Source organism: Geosmithia morbida, assembly GCF_012550715.1.
Source record: "Geosmithia morbida isolate 1262 chromosome Unknown scaffold_1, whole genome shotgun sequence".
Lineage (NCBI taxonomy): Eukaryota > Fungi > Ascomycota > Sordariomycetes > Hypocreales > Bionectriaceae > Geosmithia > Geosmithia morbida.
The window spans coordinates 599,420-622,310 of NW_023336188.1; the positions used below are offsets into that span (position 1 = coordinate 599,420).

At 53.4% G+C, this 22,891-nt stretch overlaps 7 protein-coding genes across 7 annotated transcripts; 2 read left to right on the forward strand and 5 right to left on the reverse strand.

Annotated features, from left to right (window-relative positions):
* Nucleotides 1–1,561: 1,561 nt before the first annotated feature.
* Nucleotides 1,562–2,290, reverse strand: GMORB2_0946 (Cupin domain; the record flags this gene model as incomplete). Its single annotated transcript, XM_035462930.1, has 2 exons — nucleotides 1,562–1,897; nucleotides 2,012–2,290. The coding sequence occupies 2 exons, from the start codon at nucleotides 2,288–2,290 to the stop codon at nucleotides 1,562–1,564; spliced, it is 615 nt and encodes a 204-aa protein (XP_035324354.1).
* A 1,588-nt stretch (nucleotides 2,291–3,878) lies between these two features.
* Nucleotides 3,879–5,712, forward strand: GMORB2_0947 (MFS transporter, DHA2 family, glioxin efflux transporter; the record flags this gene model as incomplete). The annotated part of the gene is made up of 3 exons (XM_035462931.1): nucleotides 3,879–4,121; nucleotides 4,209–4,621; nucleotides 4,683–5,712. 3 exons carry the CDS (start codon nucleotides 3,879–3,881, stop codon nucleotides 5,710–5,712), a joined length of 1,686 nt encoding a protein of 561 aa, XP_035324355.1.
* A 344-nt stretch (nucleotides 5,713–6,056) lies between these two features.
* GMORB2_0948 (uncharacterized protein) lies at nucleotides 6,057–7,403 on the reverse strand (the record flags this gene model as incomplete). The annotated part of the gene is made up of 2 exons (XM_035462932.1): nucleotides 6,057–6,473; nucleotides 6,603–7,403. The coding sequence occupies 2 exons, from the start codon at nucleotides 7,401–7,403 to the stop codon at nucleotides 6,057–6,059; spliced, it is 1,218 nt and encodes a 405-aa protein (XP_035324356.1).
* An 880-nt stretch (nucleotides 7,404–8,283) lies between these two features.
* On the reverse strand, nucleotides 8,284–9,336 carry GMORB2_0949 (uncharacterized protein; the record flags this gene model as incomplete). Its single annotated transcript, XM_035462933.1, has 2 exons — nucleotides 8,284–8,859; nucleotides 8,965–9,336. 2 exons carry the CDS (start codon nucleotides 9,334–9,336, stop codon nucleotides 8,284–8,286), a joined length of 948 nt encoding a protein of 315 aa, XP_035324357.1.
* Nucleotides 9,337–9,811: 475 nt separating this feature from the next.
* GMORB2_0950 (uncharacterized protein) lies at nucleotides 9,812–11,798 on the forward strand (the record flags this gene model as incomplete). Its single annotated transcript, XM_035462934.1, has 3 exons — nucleotides 9,812–10,158; nucleotides 10,241–10,391; nucleotides 10,452–11,798. The coding sequence occupies 3 exons, from the start codon at nucleotides 9,812–9,814 to the stop codon at nucleotides 11,796–11,798; spliced, it is 1,845 nt and encodes a 614-aa protein (XP_035324358.1).
* Nucleotides 11,799–13,378: 1,580 nt separating this feature from the next.
* GMORB2_0951 (mediator of replication checkpoint protein 1) lies at nucleotides 13,379–17,407 on the reverse strand (the record flags this gene model as incomplete). The annotated part of the gene is made up of 2 exons (XM_035462935.1): nucleotides 13,379–14,441; nucleotides 14,505–17,407. 2 exons carry the CDS (start codon nucleotides 17,405–17,407, stop codon nucleotides 13,379–13,381), a joined length of 3,966 nt encoding a protein of 1,321 aa, XP_035324359.1.
* A 986-nt stretch (nucleotides 17,408–18,393) lies between these two features.
* On the reverse strand, nucleotides 18,394–20,160 carry GMORB2_0952 (myo-inositol-1-phosphate synthase; the record flags this gene model as incomplete). The annotated part of the gene is made up of 2 exons (XM_035462936.1): nucleotides 18,394–18,683; nucleotides 18,894–20,160. The coding sequence occupies 2 exons, from the start codon at nucleotides 20,158–20,160 to the stop codon at nucleotides 18,394–18,396; spliced, it is 1,557 nt and encodes a 518-aa protein (XP_035324360.1).
* Between the last annotated feature and the right edge of the window lie 2,731 nt (nucleotides 20,161–22,891).

The window sequence follows — 22,891 nt, forward strand, 5'->3', positions numbered from 1 at the left end:
ACAATGCCTGCCACCGACACCGACGTCAAGTCTGTGAGACGCATGTTCGAAGTGAACTTGTTCGGTCCGATGCAAATGGTTCACTATTTCCATGGCATGCTCATCAAGGCCTCTGGTGCCATAATCAATATTGGTTCTATTGGCGGCGTTGTGCCATACGTCTATGGAGGTAAGCTACATGTATCATTCAGATGAAGTGAGGAACTCTGGCCAGCCTCGAACTGCGCGCTGACATGCCCCAAGCGTCATACAATGCTTCCAAAGCCGCACTTCACCATTATTCCAACACGTTGCGTCTGGAGATGTCTCCCTTCAAGTAAGATTCCCTCTCTCCTACGCCGTATAGGGACACTTTACTTACAGGATATTTCAAACAGAGTGAGGGTCATCTGTGTAAGTGATCCAGTGCCCGTCCAGGATCGTCATGTATCTGTTCGCTCAGCTCTGACCTAATTGCTCATCTCAGGTAATATCCGGAGAGGTCGGGACCAATATTTTGAAAAATGATGCCCACCGAAAGCTCCCAGAAGGCAAGCAGTACCTCTGCCTAATACGCTTATGGCCATCTTGCTTACAGAGCATGCAGGGTCGTATTACTCGCCTCTAGCAGCCGATTTTGAGTCCCACGTTCGACGAACGGTGATAAGTAAGTCAATGGTCCGCAACAGTCTCAGCGGTGATTCCGAATATTTACTTAAAAAAAAAAACATACAGACGCAACTAGCCGGTTCGAGTACGCGTCCAATGTCGTATCGCAGAGCCTGAAAAGGTCTCCAGCCCCTTGGTTTTGGACTGGCAGCGCTACCGGCATCATACGATTCCTAGACATGTTCTTCCCGAGGACTATCTTTGTACGTTTCTGGGGAGTGTAGTTTGATTACGTTGAGATTGGTAACATTGAGGGAGATGATGCTAACCAGCGTTCGTTAGGATTTCTTCTTCTACAGGGATTTCGGCTTGGACAGAGTCAGGGTGGCGTATTCTTCAAATCTCAAGAAGAAGGTGTAGACTACATTGGACCACACAGGATTTTCTTGCTCTTGAGCATAGGCGGAAGCTGATGAGGAGAGTTACTGGAGCGCTAGAGACTTTTCTGTACGGGAGTGTTCTTACACATTACCTAAATCGATGGTCATACATGGGAAACTGACGTACTCGGCTGGCGTACTTTGTCATCAATCAATGCTGTCTCCGGTATCAGGGACGATGTTCTCGGCTTCAACGATGATACCGAAACCCTTCATCGCCTGACTACCACATGATATGACGTTTGCCGATATATATAAAGGTGACTGTGTACGATAATGCCGCATCTAACACTACCTTAAGTCTGGTATTGGTAAGGCGCAATCAAAGGTGAGCTTATAGGAATTTATAATCATTATTACATCTTTTGTTTTTTTTCTCTGGGGAACTCATGCTACGGTTCTACATCATAATCATAGTGCATGGGGGATAATGGAGCATATACGTGCTCTCGTTTGCTCATTGATTCCAGTATCTGATCAAGCTATACAAAGGTGCTGATTGTCCTCCAAGCCATGGTTCATAACTCATCCATCTACTTCTGAACATAGTAAGGAGCGAGCTCGTTGAGCTCCTCTCCCAGCTCCTTGCCGGCGATGGTCAGCGGCTTGCAGTCGAGGAGAACCCACATCATCCGGCCGGGCAGGGTGCCATTGCCGGTAATGTTGTGCCACTGGTGAGCAGAAGCACGGTTCACGCTGACATCACCCTGTCGCATGATCCTGGTCTCACCAGAATCAAGGATCAGCTTGAACTCTCCCTCGATCACGATGCCATAGTCGAGTGAGACAGCACGGTGCATCGGCGAGAGCACGTCGGGAGCAAAGTCCATCATACGCACGACCGAGCCATTGTGGATGTGCAGTCCAGGCTGAAGAGGACAGTAGACGTCAGAAAATGGCCCATGACATGAAATAGAAGACTGTGCACGGAGTTTGGTTTGTTTTTTTTTTTTTTGTTTTTTTTGCCAAGTATGTCACCTTACCTCGTTCTCCTTGGCATACTTCAGGTCGGCATCACCAGCCATATCAACAGGGGTCTCCTTGGTGGAGTAGATGATGTTGGCAAGCGCCTGCTCGTTTCCAATGATACGGTGGTGCTCGCCGCAGTCGGTGGTCATGAAGATGCCCTCGCCCTTGTCGTTGTGGCCGGTGATGTGGCGGACAGTTCGGCGAAGACCAGGCGCAGGGAAGGTCTGGACATAGCCGGCACTGGTGGCGAGCAGCTCGGCCTCGGTGGGCTGCTTCTGCGGTACGCTACCCATGGCTGTATCTTGGTTATGAGACGATGATATGGGAGGTTTGGGGGTGTTTCTTCTTCCTCTGTTTCTTTTTGCAATTGAAAAGGAGGGTCAAGGTCGATGGAGGCGCTCAGAGATGTGTCCCGTCGACATATATCAACCGCGTGGCACGCACCCATGGCATAAATACTTCCTTCGTTGGACTGACGATATAGACACTTACACGGCGTATCGGCCAGCAATACCCCACCGGCATCACCATCAGCATCTTGCATCGGCGCCCCACACCGGGACGGATGGTGCTGGCTAACACTGGACGTGCGCCCGGAGCCGGCTTCCGGCCCAAACGGGATCGGGCCGCCTTGTACAGATTCAGAGAAGGATGCCTCAGCAGTGCCAGGTCGCTAGCTGCAATCAATCCCAATAAAGGAGGTGGATTTTTCCACCTCGACCATGTCCGACGTAGAGAGTTCCCTTCGGATTACGTGTACTTGGGCGGCCGCCAGCCGGTGCCACAAATCCGCATATATGCATACATGTACCTATACCTGGCTTATGCGGCATGCACGATGTCGGCCTTCCCTGTGCCCCTAGATCCCAGCGGCACTAGGAATGCACTCTGATCGACCCCGCATACGACAAAGTATAGCCGGGATGGGAAATCCCAGCTTTCGGACGGGCCGGCAGATACGGCAATGCCACGGAGGATAGACTGGGCTTTCCTGGCTGGGGGGTATCTCCTACATGTATATGTACCTCGTAATATGTATTGCAGATTAGCTTGGGCGCAAACGCCGTATTCCATCTCAATTCTTCATGTATCTGACCAACGTTGAGCAACTGATGACCACCTGCATCGGCCATCAATTTGAGCAATCAAGTTCAAAGAAAACGGATCTCCGTGCTGTATTGCGGTCTACAGAGTGCTGGACCAACGGGCCGCTCCCCATCTGGCTAGGCCGCCTTTCATGCTTGAATCGCGTCTTCGGTCTTTCCAAGACAAGGGGGTGAGCAAGCGGCCACCATACGATACATACATGTCATCTCGTCATCCTAGGATGGCCGCTTATCCGGATTACTGGGTACCGGTACATCGCATACGCAGCATCCCGCAGGGTGTGGGTGAGACGTCTTGCGGGAGGACAGTCATCCCGTCGGGTGATTTCATCTGCCCGGGTGCCGCGTGCATTTCAGAATGGACGGACATTCTGGCTTCTCAAAGTCGATTTTAGCCATGTCCGAGCGCTCACCATCGTGCGGTCTCCCTTTTGTCCATGATGCTGGGTGGGATTGCGTTTGTTCCCGTGCCGTGGAGGTCCTTGAAATCCCCCTCCCCTTTGCTTCGCTCATCTGCTGATATCCGAATGCGAGCCTCAGAGCATTATGGAGTTCGAGGAGCAGCAGGGTATTACTATCCTTTATCGTCAAGCGCGATAACCACACAACAGCACAGTCACGGCTTGCTCATCATATACCATGGGAGACTTTGTTCTACACCATAACATTCTCTGGTCTTCATCGCAACCTCTACTGACTACACGGAAGCTACCTGGGTGTGAGGAACTGTCTGCGCCATTCCTGTACAGCGTGTTTGACGCCTTGCACATCCAGCATGGCGAACAATTGGGATGAAGTCAATGCTGCGCGCCACCTCACCAACTCGACCGCCAGCTCCCGCCGGTCCCCTGGCGTTTCCATGTCTGAGCTGCAGCTTCACGACGATGATGGCCCAGGGCTGCCGGCAGAGCGACAAGATGAGACTCTTGCTGGAAGACCGGAATACCTTACAGGTTTCGCACTGTGGGTCAGCATGGTTTCGCTCATGCTGAGCATCTTCTTGATTGCCATGGACCTGGTATGGGCTCTTCCTTTCGTTCTGCTTTGTTCCGTATCCCACTATCTCTATCTCTCTGGGCTCTTGGTCGATGACTGACTTGCGCAGACGATTGTTGCAACAGCTGTTCCAGCCATCACCAACGAGTTTAACAGCATCACCGATCAGGCCTGGTACGCTTCTGCCTTCTTCCTCACAGCAGGCGGCTTCCAGTCGACATGGGGCAAGATCTATCAGAGCTTCCCCTTAAAAATGAGCTTCTTCACAGCCGTTTTCATTTTCGAAGTCGGCAGCCTGATCTGTGCTGTTGCGCCCTCGTCGCCGGCCTTCATCGCCGGCCGCGTCATTGCCGGGTTTGGTTCCTCCGGCGTCGGCTCAGGCTCTTATACCATCGTTGCCTACATCTCAGAGCCTAAGAGGAGGGCGAATCATACCGCCTTTCTCGGAGCCATCTTTGGTATCGGAAGTGTCCTGGGCCCTCTCGTCGGCGGAGCATTTTCCACCAGTCTCACGTGGCGATGGTAGATACATATGATTCCCACATCCAGTCCTGCTGATAACAAGCTAACATGAGACTTCCAGGTGTTTCTATATCAACCTTCCCATTGGCGTCCCACCTGTACTGGGCATCATATTTTTTCTGCGCCTCCCGTCAATCGCTAAACCTCAAAAGACACCCTTGCGGGAGAGACTGCTCCGTCTTGACCCTATCGGTTCGATTTTCCTGCTGGGGGGGATCGTCACCTACCTCCTTGCTGTGCAGATGGGTGGCGTGACCCGGCCCTGGAACTCGGGAACTGTCATAGCGCTTCTCGTAGTCTGCTTCGTGGCCTGCACTCTGTTCGGACTTGTCGAGTGGTGGCAAGATGAGAGGGCAACGGTGGTCCCCAGGCTATTCGGGAACCGCTTCGTCGGCATGTCGATGGTGTACATCTGCTTCCAGGGCGGCGCTCTGTTTTCCATGGTCTACTATCTCCCCCTATACTTCCAGGCCATCCTCGGCGACTCTGCTGTGCTCGCTGGTGCCCACAACTTGGCTTTCATCATTCCAGCTATGGCCGCCGTCCTGGTCTCCGGCGTCATTGTCACCAACACAGGTTTGGCCACGCTCACCATGGTCGTCGGGTCGGCTATCGGAACTCTTGGCTGCGGCCTCTGCTATCTGTTTGACATCAACACCACGACGGGAGTGTGGGTGGGGGTTCAGATTGTCGCAGGCGTCGGCCTTGGTTTTGGCTTCCAAGTACCCCTAATGGCTGCTCAAGCCAGTGTCAAGCCGGCCGATTTGCCAGCCGCCACGGCAATGTTGATGGAGTTCCAGACTCTCGGTGGCGCGATATGGGTGTCGGCTACGCAGGCGATTTTTCTCAACCGCGTCTTGATCAATCTACCCAAGATGGCTCCTACAGTGAACCCAGAGCAGTTATTGGCTATCGGCGCTGGAGACCTACGCAAGGTCTTTGAGTCTGACGAGCTCATGGGCGTTCTCGATGCTTACTCGGACGGTATTCAGAGTGCATTTCTGCTGATCTGTGCCGTTACCGGCGTATCCATCATGGCCGGCTTGGTGATTCCACTGAGAAGAATCGATACAGCGCGCATCGACGCTTAGTGGCAGCTTGAAGATAGACAGCGCATAAGATGGGTGGTGGATGGAGAATATACAATACATCGTGTGAGGTTACATGTATTCATGTAACCCCTGCCAATATCATGTCTTTTTTTTTCCTTGCACGGGAGATGGAAAGTCGATCGGCAATCTTCCTCAACTTGTCCATCGTAGCACTCTTCGCCTCCTCCTCATGGTTCTCCCTCTTACTGCCCTTTCCCTGTGCCGAGTCTACATGAGTGACTTTCTCTAGGGAAGCATCATCTTTTAGGTCAGAGGATGACGGCTTCTATTCGTCGTCTTCGAGGACCGGTAGTTCAATGCCAGCTTCTAGGCACTCTTCAATATTATGGTGGGTGAAAGCACGGCCCCAAAGCCATTCTTCCGTGTCGTCCCAGCACACCAGCGTCCACAGATGCCTCGATCAATGACTGCCACTCGTCCGGCACATCGACGTCGTAGCCGGCTGGCCCAGGGTCGTCTGGAGGGATATCGCTAAAGATGACTCGGAGAGCGCCAGCAGCCCGTATGCCGGCCGTGATCTTGTGCGCTGCATATTGAATAGGCAAAAGGCGGAGGCTTGGCAGGGGGTGGGTTTCGCAGTCGATTGTTGTCAGGAGGTAAACATCTCCGTGATGGACTACTGGGTACTGAGACTCACTTATACTACCTCGGCGAAAGTCAGCGATGCTTCCGAGGGCACGGTGATCCCAGGACCCGGCTTCTAAACCTCCCTCGATGTCCAGGTTCCGGAGCCACACCATCTACAGGTAAAGTCTGTGTTTTGAGTTCGAAGGATGCTCGATCGGGCGAAGAGCGAAATAGAATCGGTCCCACAGCGTATGAGCATCTGGGCACAGAGGAAGGACATTTGTGACTTCACAGCCCTGTACCCCCAGGCCCTCCAGCTGTGGAAGGGGCCAGAATGTTTTCAAAAGCACCCAGATAACATCCATATCAGTATCACGAACAGTCCTCGCTGGGACAATGTGTGCACCCTCCGGTTTGATGAGGCCGGAAAGCACACAACGACTGCCGTACCATGTTGGAACATGGCGCTGCGCGCTAAGGTCCGCTGGACTGCGGTTCGCCTCGGTAGATTTACCGGTCATTTTCCTTCTGCTTTTGCCGCGAGTCAACTTGTTCTTCGATGACTTGGAAGTAAGCGTCTTAGGCGCGTCCTGCTGTTCCTCTTGCTCGTCATCCTCAAGGTCGCTGCCCTCTCCTTTGTTCTCCTCTCTCGTACCATCACGAGCAGCGCCGCCTGCACTCATGTCCCAGGCTGATATGATGCTACCCAGTCGGGAGCAGCTAGTGTGGACCGACAACTTGAGCTCCTCTTCTCTAGAGAATCCATCTCTAGGTATACCGAGCACACGGTTGACGTCTGACGTTGGGTCAAAAACCACCGCCAGGAGAGCAACAAGGTCCCTTCTCTGTTGGATCCGTCCACAAAGTTTATTGCTAGCAGGCTTTCCGGCGGCGGGGCTGGACAGCCTTTCGATCTCGCTCCTGACGAAGGCGCCATAGGCCCTTTTCTGCTCTTCTTGGTTGGTGGGATCAGTGGTTGGTTTCTCGGCACTTTGCCTACTATCTGTTTCGGCAGGCTCCCAAAGGATTGACTTTTTGCCGACGTAGGAGACAATGATGTCTGCTGTGGTGGAAACCTCAATCTGCTTGCGCCTCGGTGGCATGGTGGAAAACAGCTTCAGGGCATCGATATTGGGGGCGACAGTGTGGTGTCGGGGTAAGAAGAGTAAGAAGATCAAAAGAGGCAAGGGTGAGGGGAGAGAATCATGTTCGCTAGAAGTCTATGATCCTGCCACTTTTGCTATTCAGTGGACTTAGACTCACTCACCTCATTATTACTGTGATGTCACGAGGCCTGTCTATTGTCAGAGTACCTATACAGGAATATCCCGCCACCTCTTCCGCCACGCACACACTCACACACAAGATTTTTTATGTAATCATCAGAGAGTGAAATGTCTGACGATTGCTATCAATCAATCAACATCCGTCTCTGAATCTTTGGTGGCGCCTTGCAACGGCATCCACATTCTAACGGATACCGTGATGCCCAGTGTGGTCAATACTGAGTGGAACGCATAGGGGATAGGGGTTTGATTCCCGCCAATAACGACGTTCAAGCCGTCATTATTGGGGGCAAATGCCGCTCGACGAGGCTCACAAGAAGAAATCATAAGGAATCCTCAATGTTACAAGTCAGAAGCCGGCCTCAGAAGAAGTCTGAGGTCTCTATGTATGAAGAGGCAGAGAAGTCATAGAGGAAAGAGAGGAGGCAGAGATGAGTGACCATGCCATACAGCCCCTACCTTTAAATCCTTTTCCCATGTCCTGATTGTCCCTTGACTGCGAAGTCTCATTACTTGCCTGTCCTTCTGTGCGAGACTTCACTTTCCTCATCCGTCCATATATGTCTTTGGAAACGTAGTACTGTCAAGGTAGCTTAGAGTACTGATTAAGCAATAGGCTAGAGTCTGTGAATGCTCCCTTGATAATAAGGAAGTACGAGCATAAGATTAGAGCTTTTTATGGCCGGATCGTGCTCCTTCACCCCACCCACACTCGCCTTGCGCATAGCTGAAGGTCCCGGTCCGGGATGATGATGTCCCCTGCAACAGGGAGGTCGGGGGGCCGGAGGAAGAGGAAGGTAAAGCTTAGCGACAATGGACCCCTGGTCACACTATACGAATCCAGGCTTCGTTTCTGCGCGTCGGTCGCGTCGCTGAAGAGTACGCCCGGGAGGGCCCAGACTACATTGATCAGTTGGGTGCGAATTGGCTGTAGAGCGGTGCCGGACGTTGCATTGAACAGCCGCGTAGTCGTTGCACCGGGGCGTGGTGGCCGGGCCGACTCCACGCGCCACTGCTCAAATAAGATGCGCTTGGTGGCCTCGTCGGTTGGGAAGGCCTTGGTTAGCACGACGATCTTGACCTGGTTCCTAGACGTGGAGAACCACCACCCCATCTTAGCCCGCAGGCTCTCTAGAGTCTGCGAATAGCCAGTCTCGAAGACTATCGTCGGCCACATGTTATCGCCATCGCCGTCACCTGGCCCGGACGGCCGACCTCCGGTGTCGCCTTCCCCCTGAGAGGCACCAGGGTTGCGGTTGGCCGGGAAGGTGGTCTAGGCCGTTGGCGACCAGCTCTCGAGGAGCCCCATGCCTTCTATCTTTGTATTCAGACGATGGCTCAGTGCCGTATGGAGACTATCGTGCGGGAAGCTTGGGACCGTCATTATGGCCAAGTAATGGTCAGCTAGGTAAGAGAGCCTCCACCCCCTGCTGTCGGCATCTCGCCTGCGTCGGATCTCGTCGAAGCTGCCTGGCGTGACCCGGCCGACAACGATGCCATTGGAATCCCGCGGCAAGTTATCAATCGTGTCTATCAAAGCTTGAACCGATGTGAAGCACACGTCAGGTTCGGGGAGCCCCCCGCCTATTAAGCCGTCATCCTCCTCCGATAGAGCGCGGTACGGTGGGAGCGACGACGATGAGTGCGACCTGGCAGTACTAGGACCAGTGCTAAGGATAGGGCGTGCTCCGTCGCCGAGTCTCCAGGTGGACTCGGCGCTGAGCTCTATGGCATCGTGCTCCGTCGCCATTCTGTTCTTTCTTATCTGGCTTGCGATGCTGACAAGAATCTAGAGCTATGTCCTACGTTGGATGGCTGTTAGAAATATGTAAAAACGGTAATGAGTCAAAGAATGGGTTGAGATATGTTGATGGGTTACCGCCACTGGTAAGGTGACTGCAGCCACACCCTCAGATCACTATCACAACAATATTCTGTACAGATTACAATCCCTTCCTCCAAGGCCTTTAGGCCACCCACACCAACTTAATAAGGGGATTGCCTGTTATGACTAATGACGCGAGGCATATGTATAAAAAGCGTACATAATGCACCATTTTTAGATTACGTAATAATTTTCGCTGGGGAGGCAGCATTTTCTCCGGTCTTGCGGTAGTACCCGACTCCCGTGACCGGAGGGAGAGAGAAAGAGACTGTATTACCTTATCTTGCATCTCACCCCTCCAACCGTCCACGTCCTCGATGACGCTGCACCAAATCCTCTGATGAAGGCCTTCTCATTGACTGGTATTGCAACTCGCGCCGCCAGCACACGGACATGGACATGTTGCGCCTGTCCGAGCAGCTCGGTGGCGGCACGCAGCAGTCTCACTAGCAGGGCATTTGCCACGACGAAGCCTGCCGCATTCCCATCGCGAGGCAGCAGTAATCGCAGAGATGACAGCGGGAGTAACGGTCGCAGTCGCAATCGTCGCATCCTCGTCTACGCTTCTTCCGGTACCGCTGCTCTCGGCGCAAGCACCTTAGCCTTCACCGATGACATCAAGAATGGCTATGAGTCGGTTGAGCGCACCGGTCGCGTGGTTGCCGGTCTGGCGCTCTGTATCAACGAGTGAGCTGACGATGTATCCCTATACAACATCGGCATCGGCCTCTGGCTAATCGTTTTCCTTTTTCTCGACATTCTTCTCTAGCTACCGCACGACACTAAATCGGAGAGACGCGATCGACGACGAAGAAGAAAAGGACAAGCTGCTGCGCGCGTGTCACAAACGATGCGCCGAGCGCACACTCAAGGTCCTGGAGAAGAATGGTGGCATCTTCATCAAACTAGGACAACACTTGGTACACTACCACCACCACCACCACGAAATGCTGCGCAAGGGGCTAATGTCATGATTACAGAGTGCCATGAATTACCTCCTCCCACCCGAGTGGACAACGACCTTCATCCCCCTGCAGGACAAGTGCCCGGTATCGCCTTTTGACTTGATCGAAAAAATGTTCAAGCAGGACACGCAGGAGGACCTATCGGCATACTTCTCCGATTTCGCCCCAGAGCCTATTGGCGCGGCATCGCTGGCGCAGGTGCACCTAGCGACCATCAAGGAGACGGGCCGGCAGGTGGCGGTCAAGGTGCAGCACCCGGAACTAGAGTCGTACCTGCCGCTGGACATGGCCCTGACGCGATACACCTTCACGACGCTCAAGAAGGTGTTCCCCGAGTACGACCTTGAGTGGCTCTCGTACGAAATGGAGCAGTCGCTTCCGCTGGAGCTCGACTTCACCGAGGAGGCCAAAAACGCCAACCGGATGAGGGAGCACTTCGCCGAGAAGATGCCGGAGATGCCGCTGGTGATACCTGAGGTGCTGTGGGCCAGGAAACGCATCCTGGTCATGGCGTGCGAGTCGGGCTCACGGCCTGACGACCTGGCGTACCTGGACGCTAACGGCATCGACCGTGACGAGGTGTCGGCCACCATGGGCCGCATCTTTAACGAGATGATCTTTGGCGACGGCGCCCCGCTGCACTGCGACCCGCACGGCGGCAATATTGCCATCCGCAAGAACGAGTCCCGCCGCCGCTTCGGTCGTGGGCCCAACTTCGACATCATCCTCTACGACCACGGCCTCTACCGCGACATACCGCTCGACCTGCGCCGGTCCTACGCCAAGATGTGGCTGGCCGTCATCGACGGTGACATGGCGCGCATGAAGACATACGCCCACGAAGTGGCCGGCATCGAGGACAAGGACTTCCCCCTGTTCGCGTCGGCCATTACGGGCCGCGACTTCAGCGTCGTCAGCAAGGAGGGCTCCATCCTCAAGGCTCGCTCGTCCGAGGAGGAGGTCAGCATGAGTGGATCCCTGCAGGAGGGCCTCATCGTCGACCTCGTCCAGCTGCTCGCCCGCGTGCCCCGCATCATCCTCCTCATCCTCAAGACAAACGACCTTACTCGCAGCCTCGACGAGAACCTCCAGACCCGCGAGGGCCCCATCCGCAGCTTTATGATACTCGCCCGCTACTGCATGCGCACCGTCTACCTCGAGCAGCTCGAGAACATCCGTGCTGCTGGATCCCTCTTCTGGCCTCCCAACGCCGTTCGCGTCTTTGCCGCCTGGCTGGGCTACATGCGTGTCGAGGTCAAGCTTGAGGCCTTTGAGATGTGGCTCAAGATCAAGAGGATTCTCGGGCTCAAGGGTTCCAACTTTCCAAGCGGTTCGCTAGCACCACCGTCGACTTCTTCATAGACATAAACGGGCCAGAACGAAAACAAAACACACAAAAAGATTCCTACTACAATATAGACAGACATACACGAGAGCATGGAGGCGCATACACACACTTGTACATATATTATTCTTTTATTAGTTTTTTAAAAGGAGGGGTCTTATTCTGTTTACTGTAACAATATACAACAACACACCTATCTTACTCGCAAAATATCAAAACAACACACCTATCTTACTCGCAAAATATCCCACCCCCCCCCCCCTTTACCCACCTTGGAATTCAAATCCACCATCTAAAATAGAATAATGTGCACATAAAAAAAATACATAATACCCTTCTTTCTCGGAGCAAAATCAATGGTTTCGCCCGGGATTGAACCGGGGACCTTCTCGGGAAAGCAGCTTTCAGACTCTCTGTGAGGAGGGAGAGGAAGGAAACTGTTAACGAGATGCCATGACCAACTAGACCACGAAACCTTGTGAATTGTTGGACTTGGGGCGCTGAGAGTGTGGTTAAAAGGCGAGGGAGAGAGAGGGTAGAGCAAACGGACTGGGTCGGGCCATAGGAAAGGGGGGGGAGTGTCAATGTCAAGAAGACTGCATGCAGCATGCACAAGTACGAATATGCTCGTAGGGTCCAGTAAATACAATGTGATCCATGCATGATACAGTAGGCAACTGCATGTCGACATCACAACCGAATTTGTTCTCCGAGCTCTTATAGGGAAGGTATCATTATCCAACTGCTCAAACAGATCTTGCAGAGTTGGTTGGTTGCTTCAAATTGGCCATGGTGACTTATTCCTCCCATACATGAACGGCATGCATCGTTCATCAAATACATGAAAATCATGTATGTCTTACTCCGAGTCCTCGGTATCGGTACAGCTCACAAAATCCCCCAACATGTAACGACATTTGACATCTGCACATAGGTAATTCACTAAGTTTCCACCAGAAAAAAAGGACACAACACCGGGTTGACGGGCGTTGTAAGCGTGTCGTTCACATAGGAATAGCATATTATAAGCCAAGACACGAAATCAACAGACTGCTGCTCGTACACTCCAATGTACAATATCATGAGGGGAGAGAAAAGGACAAGTGTAAGAAGAAAAGGGGGGGGGGAGGCGGCAACTAGGGGTGGTTTAGCTTGGTGAAGAAGCAAAAATGTGGTTCCGCCCGGGATCGAACCGGGGACCTTCTCGGATGAACAGTGTTTAGAAACTCTGTTAACGAGATGCCATAACCAACTAGACCACGGAACCGGTCGTTGAATTGTTGAAAGTTAGCGGTAGTATATTTATCTATGTTGTGGTACTCTCGCCCTCTGACCTCACACGATACGAGTACACAACCATATCCAATTCTGATGTTCAAGACAGCATCACTCACTTACCAATTAGATGGGCCTTTTTTTAGACCTCGAGAAACGTTACTTCTTGATTCTCTTGGAGAAAGAATATTGAATATATCCATCCCATCATGACCTGTAAGCTTTTGCTTGGATATAGACTGCCCAACTCCCAATGATATATGTAATGACCCTTTTCCCAACGCCAAACCTAAAAACCAGAAAAGAAAGAAGAAATAAACGCCTACTCAAATGATCCCTTTCCAAGCAAACCGCCCACAACACCCACTCTTCTCTCAGCACCTTTGACCTTCCTCTCCTCTCTTCTCCTCTCATTCTCCTGCAGCCTAGACCTAGCACCACTCTCGCCTCTGACCACATTGACACCACTCTTCTTGGTGGCAACCTTTTTGACCTTGGCGTCGTCTCCGAACCCAGCAGCGCTAGCGAAATTGCTGCTGCTAGTCGCGCCAGATGCCGACGATTCGGATGACCCGGTCGACATAAGCGAGTTGGTTGTCGCTCGGCGGAGGAGAGCGGGCACCTTGAAAGACGATGAGGGGCCGGCCTGGGCGGCCGAGAAGGCCATGCGCGAGCCGGACACCGACGAGGAAGAGGCCTTACGCTTCAGACTCAGGCGGTCGACGACGCCGGTGGCTGTGCGTCGAGGGTTGCTGCTGCCTTTGTTGTGGATGGGAACACGGTTCTCCTTGTTGCTGCGCTGGGAGCCAGACTCTTCTTCGTCGTCATCGCCCTCGTCTTCACTGCCGGAACTGGCCTCTGTAGCCGGTATGACTGAGCTGAAGCGCTCATCCTCGAGGAGGTCGGATAGCGTCTCGCGCACCTCGCCGATATTGGCGGGCTTCCTGCCGTTGGCTGTCCTGCGCTGACGAGCAGGGGGCCTGTTGCTGTTGTACCCTGAGGTAGTAGCACGGGGCTGGCTATCAGGGACGGTTCGCTGCTGCTGCTGCTGCTGCTTCTCGTCTGCCGACTGAGATTCCGACTGAGACTGCGATGGTTCCTGAACGTCCAGGATGTCCATGTCGTCATCGCTGTTTCGATCTTCAATCGTCTTCAGGAAGGCCTCGTTGCCCGGGTTCTCGGCCATCTTCTTGACACGCTCGTCGGAAAAGAGGGCCTTTTGCATCTTGGCAAACTGGCGACGCTTCAGCTTCTTGCGAGCCTCGCCGTCATCGTCCGAGTCCGAAAGGTCGTAATCGGCGCCGCGCTTGCGTCGCAGCATGCCGTTAGTTATGTCCTTGAAGAGCTGCTCCACTTGCTTCTCATCATTCGCACGTTCACGGTCCCTATAACATCATCTGTCAGTATTGATTGAAATTTTCTCTCCATGCAAATGGGGGGAAACTCACGCATAAAAGGCTGCCAGTTTTCGCTCATCGGGATCGTTACCCACGGCGTCATCAATCATGTCCTTGACTGACGCACTCGACTCGTCATCGCTGTCTTCGCCATCGTACCCGCCAAGACCCTGATATTCATCTTCGGACTCCTCAGCGAGCTCCTCTACCATCTCCTTGGCCTTGCTCTTTTTGCGGTCGAACTCCTCCGTAACCGCCCGCTTATTCCTCATCTTCTCCTCCTTCTTGGCCGCGTCCTGCATAGTGCCAAATGCCGGCCGGGACTGGGACTGGGGCGGAGGAAGGGAGCTTTCCACCACGGTGTCGTTGGTAGCGACAGATTCCATCTTGCGACGAAGCCTTCCCTTGCGGACCAGTGGCGAATCTTGCTGCTGCTGCTGCTCTGCGGGCTCACCCTGGCCGCTGAGGACGACAGTGTCGATGGTAGAGTGCGGGGCGTCAATGAAACGTTCTTTCAGAGGCGTGTGCTCCTGGAACCCGCCATCCTGAGAGGGCTCGATGAGCTCGGAGAGCTGTGTGAGCGGCACATCGTCCCTCATGAGGCTGTCGAGGCAGTGCACCTGTGTCGCCGGGTCCAGGTTGAGCTGGATGCCGTTCTGGGTCATAGGCTGCGTCTCTACCGCCTGCGTGTCTAACGGCGCCGTGGTGTCCATGGTGGCAGAGAAGTTGGAGTTGGGGAAGTGGTCGAAGTCAGGCATCATTGACTGCGTAGGGACGAAACCACCCTGGTTGGTGGGCGACATTTGGCTGTCATCCATGGTCCCAGCGAACATCTGCGTCAGGCCGAGGCCAGCAGGGCCATTGACAGGGAGACCAGGTATGAACGTCTTCTTTGCTGAGCGGAGGACGGAGCCGTGCGCGTTGGGGGTGGTCGCACCCTGAATGTTGGGAGATACATGAGTCATTCTGACCTTGGGGTTCGGTGTTGCTTCGATCTTGGGCACCTCAGTGTTGCTGTCTTCGTCGTCGTCGGAGAGGACAGCAGCCTGTTTCCTTGAACGCCGCATCTTGTTGACGTTTGCGGGAAGCTGGTCCTCGGCATCGCTCTCCTCAGAAGCACCGTCATCCTCAAAAGCGACATCAATCACGGCAGAATCTTCGTGGCCAACTTCTTCTTCTTCTTCTTCTTCTTCTTCTTCATCCTCATCCTTAGCTTCGCCCTCTTCGTCTTCTGATCCTGAGAGTTCAAGGCCCGAGGCCTCACCATCAGCCTCGTTTGCCGGGTCCTCGTAATTATCATCTTCGCTATCATCCCAGGCCAAGGGGTCGACTTCACCATTGGCGCTCTTGTTCTTTTTGGCGGCGGCGCGCTCCTGCTGCATAATATGCTCGGCTTCTCTGCGTGCCTTGGCGACAATGTCGTCGACCTCTTGCATCTGACGCTCGCGCTCCTCAGCCGTCTGCACAACGACACCCTGGGCCTTGAGTATGTCCAGTCGACGGTCGCGCTCCAGCTTGGCCTGTTGTTTTGCCTTTTGGTACAGGTACACCTCAAGCTGACCGATGGTCATGCCCGAGTGGTCGTCTTTGCGACGCTTCTCCTTGCTGGGGGACCGGACTTGAGCCAAGGTGCGTAGGGCCTCGAGCGAGTGCGTCTCAGTGTCCTTGGCGGGCAGCCTGGCAAAGATGGCGTCGATCTTGTCTCTTGTCGTACGGGTGATTTCGAGCTCGTCGTCAGAATCCACAGAGACGTAGTTCACAGACAGCTGGGGCATCTTGACGCGGATGCGACGCTTCGTCTTGTCCTTGAGCGATTTGCTGAGATTTTCAGGGACGACTACCTCCTTTCCCTTGCCCTTGTCGAAGATAGGCTGCTGTTGCTCCTGCTCCTGTTCAACGGCCTTCTTGTCGTCAGGATCAACGTCGTCAACAGGGGGGGAGCTGGGCGGAGTGTCCGCATTTTTCATGTTGGCATCCACACCGTCGGATGGAGGGCTTCCAGGAAGGCTGGAGCTGGCCGCCTTGGGCTCGGGCATAGGATGGCCGGCGGGCCGGAAGTTGAACCTCTCAAAGAGACTGTTCTTGGTGATCTTCTTGCGCGTCCTGGCCTCGTGGGCGAGCTGCATGCTGCGTGCCATGCGCTGCGTCTCACGGTTCATCTCCTCGACGGCTTTCTTGCTCGCCTTTCGTGCCTCTGGACGGCGGTTGGCGTTCTGCGTGAGAATCCTGCCGCCATCGTCGTCGATTATGTCAGACATGTCGCCGCCGTCGTCCGAGACCAGCTGGTCCATCTCCGAGGACAGCTTATCCTGCTGAGCTCGGCGCTCTGCCCTACGGGCCTCCTCGGCGGCCTCACGAGCGAGACGCTCCTGCTTCTTGCGTTCGACGAGAGCCTTGAAACGGTCGGATTTCATAGCGGGCAGGATGTCTTCGTCGTCATCCTCTGCATCCGAGGGCGGTGCTTGTTTTGTCGGCGAGGGGCGAACCGGTGAAGAAACAAAGAGCCCGGGGCTGGAGCCCCTAGATGCCATGTTCTCGAGAACCGAGTCCTCTCGAGGTTTCCTCTGCAGACGCCTGGGGGCAACAGGAAGATCATCATCCTCCTCTTGGTCGTCGTTGGCAGTGGTAACAGGAGCAGGGGCGTTCTTTTGTGGCGGAGCCTGCTTAGACCCTCCAGCATTGGTATTCGAAGGAACAGCGCCATTCATGCGGGCGGCAAGCCTACCCCTCGGCCTGACTTCAACGTCGGATTCCTCCTCCTCGCTGTCGGAATCATGTCGAGGTGGCACTGTCCTTGTCGATGTGAGTTTGGTAGTGGGGTGGGGTTTGCTGGCGGTGTTCTCATCGTCGCTGCTGTCAAGCCCAGCCAGTAGGGCATTAATCTTGGCTCGCGGGGACAGATGCTCAGACGAACCGGCATCTGACGTGGGTGATGGTGAACGCGTCGAGGCCATGGTTGTGATGTGCGTGTGCGCGTGTGCGTGTGAACACGCAACGGGGGGGGGAATGAGCGAGTTGTATATGCTTAAGGAACACACAAACAAAACCCTTGCTATGCTGGTTGTCCGAATATCAAATAGAAGGAGAGGAAAAACAGGTTTGACGGTAATATGGCGGAATGGTTGTGGGAAGAATGAGGCAGTACGGTGTAGTGAAGAACGGTGGAGGAGGAGGACATGGGACGTGTAAAGTGGACGTGGAGCTTGGGCTTGGATCGAGACGCGCGACGCGGGTTTGTCTAATGACGCGTGACACCCGCCACCCGCAAAATGGTAGACAGCGCGTTGACCCCTGCGGCTGACATGTACAAGACAAGGTCCAGGCATACTATCGTACATAACACCTACAATCCCGCCACTTGAATTGATCTGTGAGACATACGAGAATAAAGGAATCGCACAAGGAAGAATCGATCGGTTTACGAAATGATTCTCAATGGCTTTGTTTTTCCCTTTGCCTCAAGGTGCTCGCATCTACTTACCGTTAGAGCCAGGCCCACAACAGCTATACATTGTATTCCGTTTCAACTGAGGTAAATACTCGTCCATACTCTACAGACTTGGCTTCCATCTACAAGGCTCAGCTCATTTGATGGCCCTATCAAGTATGCACCGAGCGCTTGAAACACAATTGTGCGCATCAGTCACGGCTACAAGGAGGATGACGATGTAAGTTGCGGACGTAGAAAGGCTTTCATTTGCGCGCTAGGCTCTCAATCTCGAGGCCAGGCCAGTCTACCAAAAAAATATTTCAAAAAATTCATCGGTAGGGACAGTTGTTCAAGTTGGAGGGGAAGAAAGTAACGGGTGTGGTTCACCATCGGTCAGGATCGACAAGAAGAGTGGGATTGAGGACAATAACGCCTCTACCTCCCTCTCTCGCGCCTCTTACAGCCTCAACACCGGCACCAAGGTTGAGAGTTTCGGAGAATATTCAACACTTAAAAGAGCTTGTGCTCGAGTGTCATGTCAGACTCGGGCTCGAGACCGACGCAAGCGCGGAAAACGTTGTTCAGGCAAGAGCGCTGCTTGGCGAGGGCGTTGACGACGGGAGTTCCGGGAGGCGTCAGGGGGGCCTTGAGCATGTAGCTTAGGACACTGAGGACCGAGTGGAAGTTCTTGTACTCGGCCGTGACGGTGCCATCGGACGAGGCGGCCTTCCACTGGATGCGGGTCATCATCTCGGCGAGAATGACGAGGTCAATGATGAGGGGGGAGGCCAGGAGGGAGTCTTCACAAATGTTGAAGAGGCTGTGCGTTACGTCAAAGTCAGCGGGCAAGTTTTTTTTGCAAGTTCAAGTACTGTCCACACATAAAGCCCTATGTGGCCTTGCGTGTGTGTGTGTGTGCGTATGTATATATAGCTCAATGTACATATAAACTTACGAGATGATCTGGTGACCTCCGAGGAAAATTTCGGCATAGTACTCGTCCAGGGCACGCTTGTTGTCGGCAACGGCGGGCATATACTTGATGACGACGCAGTGGTCCGGGTGCTCGCCGGGCTTGTAGAGGACCGAATTGGCCTCGACCATGTCGTCGACAACGTTGGACTTGGAGATCTCCTTGGAGCGGAACTGCTTCTGGGAGCTGAGGTTCTTGCCGTCGTTGTTACCCAGGTGGTTGTAGCTGGAGATGGAGGTGAGCTTGATGCCTGCGTTGATGAGGAAGTCGACGAGGGCCGACTTCATCTTGGTCTGGCCCGACTTGAAGTCGTCGCCGCCAATGAATGCGCCGTGCTTCTCGGCCAGCTCGATGACACCGGGAACAAAGGTGTTCTGGGGCGAGCCGTTGATGAAGGGCGTGTTCTCGAGGATACAGGAGACGGCGAAGACGGAGGAGGGGGATATCTCCTCGTTTCCCTGCTCGATGGCCTTGAGGACGTTGTCGGCCGTATCGTTGATGCCGGGGACAAGGTCGGCGTAGCGCTCCGTGTTGGCGGTCCACATGACAATGACCTTGTCGAGGCCATTCTGCTCCTTGAAGTTGCGGATGTCCTTGCGAATGTGCTCAACGTGGGCCAGGGAGGCCTTGCTGCCCTCGATGACGTTGTCGGCGCGATCCTCCTGGTTGGAGGCGATGAAGTCTGGGTAGTAGATGGAGGGGAGGGGAGTCATGTTGACCATCTGCTTCTTGACCTGGGCCTTGAGGGTGGGCTCGAGGACCTGAGAGCGGTCCAGGGCGTCGGCCAGGTTCATCTTGCTAATGTCCCAGCCGCCGATGACGAGGTCGTTGGGGTGAACCATGGGGAGGACTTGGTTGAAGGGGATGTTGACGTCCTTGTTGGTCTTGGCCTCGGTACCGAGCTTCATGGTCGACGCCATAACGATGGAGCCGTAGTAGTTCGCCTCGCGGGGGCCCTCCTTGGTCTCCCAAACCATGTTGCCGCGGTTGGCGAGGATTCCGGCCGTGACGGTGGTGCCGTTGTTACCACCCCAGCCGACCAGCATCATGCCCGTCCTGGGCACCTTGCGGTCGACTTTGAAGTCATACAGGGTCTCGGTAGGCGTGGCAACAAACTTGCCATCGGCACCCGTCTCGACCTTGGTGGTGCGGTAAGTGTACCTGGACTTGATCTCGGCGTCGGTGTAGGTGACGTTGGGAGAGTTGACGGTGAAAACATCATGGGCGGCGGTGGCCGGGTGGCCGTTGTTGGCAGGCGCCGCCCCGTTCGAGGAGCCCGTGTGCTCATCTGCGTGAGGAGCCATGGCTTTTACTTTTCGTCTCTTGGAGAGCTGTGGACCCTTTACTGAGTATGGATCGAGTCCGTTGCTCCTCCGCTGTCGGCAGAACAACGGGCTCCGGCGAACGGGTGATGCACCCTGCGAAAGACTGTCAGCAGCTGCGTCTACTTTATGAATGCATAATGTGCCGGGAGGAGGAACTCACGAGTTAAGGAGGTTGGAGAACGTCTTTGCGACTTTCTGTGATCGAGGTCAAGGGCGCCTCGATCTTTAGCTTGTGATAGCTAATGAGGTGGGTTTGGGGTAATGGCGGGGTAGCGGGGGCTTTCAAATCAGAAGGAGGTTGCTGTCTTGGGGGGGGGGAGAAGAAGAAAAGGGGGGGTAAGCCGGTTGGCAGGAAGTCGATGAGGAAGGTGTGATTGCTTGTTTCTCGGGTGAGGGAGTGGGAAGAAGAAGAAGGAAGAAAAAAAAAAGAGAGGGAAGAAAGGAAGAATGACGAGTCCACGGGGAAGTAGGGGGTTGAAATACAATGGACCCTCACGGCCCCTCAATGGGACCCTCCCCTTCCTCTTCCGATTTCGTCAAACAAGAACAATCTTAGTGTCACCGACAACGGCTATACGAGGGGAAAGTTCTCTCTCCTCTTCCGCTTACCGAAAAGGAAAAGAAAAAAAAATCAGAAAAGAGAGACGGTGGTAACGAATCAGATTGTCTATCCGTACTCATTGTCAATCGTGTAGCTAATGAAAACGCCAATATGTCCAATGCCGCATTAGCCCGGCCTCCTTTCTCCCAACTCTGGAGCGGTGAAGCCACGATAACCCAGGCCCAGGGTTCCAAGGCTGCACTACACACACGTACGAGAGAGTACGGGCTTGACGAGTATCCAATGTTATTACCTATAACAATTGGTGGCGTCGAAGCGGAGTTCCCTCGCAAAGCCAGTAGGAACCCGACATTTCCAGACATCTGATGACTCCCAGTGCATTTACGTGCGTGTATATACCGTGAGTAATGTCAATTCCATCGTCTTGTTGAGTCCCTTGATGTACGGTAAGCAGCATTACACATACACACACACACACACATACACACATACACATACACGTATACATACGTTGTGCCTCCGCATCAATGGGGAGGGGGGAGAGGTCTTTTTGCTTGTAGTATGCAGGGCCACGCTGTCGAATTGACATCGCTGTGGTTGCCGGATACACGTATGCAGAAACTGGACGCAGGCACGAGCAATCCTCCATTTGAGAGTCCGTGTCGTGTGAGGCCTTTTTTTCTTGGCTCTACATGTCTCGATGTTTTGGCTATTTGTTCTACTGCGAGTATCATAGGCTAGTCTATATTATGTCGGTTGTCCCTCTCTCCTCACATCTCATAGGTCCAGGCCCCAAACTTCATAATCAACATTCGCCAGGCCGTCAGCAGTAGTACAAAAGTGTCCAGGTCGACTCTTGGCATCTATTGCCGAGGCTGTCTCACACATTGGCATACACTGATTGACGAAAGGCACACGAACTCAAGGGTTCGGGGGCGGAGAGGAGGAGGAGAGGAAGGGAAGGGGTATCAAAGGCCTAAGGTTTGATTTCCCATTCCTGGCGCGCCCGTCGCGACAAGTCATTCCATGGCCTCTTCTGCTCGACACCTTTGTCATCCTGTATTTCCATCTTGTATCATTATTCATCCAATGACTTGCAGATACAAGCCAATCGAACTCATATTGAGACTTTCATTACATATGAAAAGGCTTAGGTGGTTGGGAATGCTTCCAAGTATTACATCCACGTGTCTTGATATCGGAGATTCACTGACGTCATGGAGCATGCTTCTACTATCACAGGAGCTCAGCCTCTCCTGAACCTCAGACATATCTTTTGCTTTGACGTATAGTAGCTGCAAGTATTGTAAAATATGAATCAACTAACATGTATTTTTTATGCCACTTACTCGCGGCATCTGACTCCAGTTCCCTGAATTAAAAAAACAAGGGCCATGTACAGGGTAAGCGAAACTGCCAACACCCAGAAACTCGCTATATTGCAGAATTTGGCCACCTCCAGTTCCGATTAAATCAGCTAGGTTACCCTGGAAAGGCTTAGAAGATACAGATGTATCCTAATATCCGGCCCAGGACGATGTTGGGAGGTAGCGTGTGGTGCCAAGACAGATGCTCTGATTGCTATGATCTCTATATCGAACTATTGACGCTTCCATCGCAGATCAGAAGCAAACATCACGTAAGCCTCCGATATACTATGACTGAAAGAAATATTACCAGATTTCCATATTCATGTGCCTTGACTCAAAACTTTGAAGCTTGCCGTCGCTATGGCATCTTGGAGACTGACTACACTGCAGTGTACACGTAGTGTTGCCGATATATAGGTGTAACTCTTGTTAATATTCAATAGGAATGTCCAGGATATCCGGAAGGATATGTAGAAGACAACATGGAACTTGCTGATCTTCAAGAGACATTACTCGTATGCAATTATTGCTAGCCAAGTCAACTCGAAAGTGGTCATGATATCAAACCATGGCCTTTGACGCGACGTCAATGCCATAATTTATGTGATTTTCTTTTTCTTTTCAGGATTCAGCCGCTCGGCAATCACTCCTTACGAGTGCGACCAGGGAAATTTGTTCCATAGAGCTAATACAATGCGACGGCTGCACATCGCAATTAGGCTGCCCCATTCTCTAGTCATGGCTCGTGCGAGTCTTATTTACCCCGGATAGACATGGG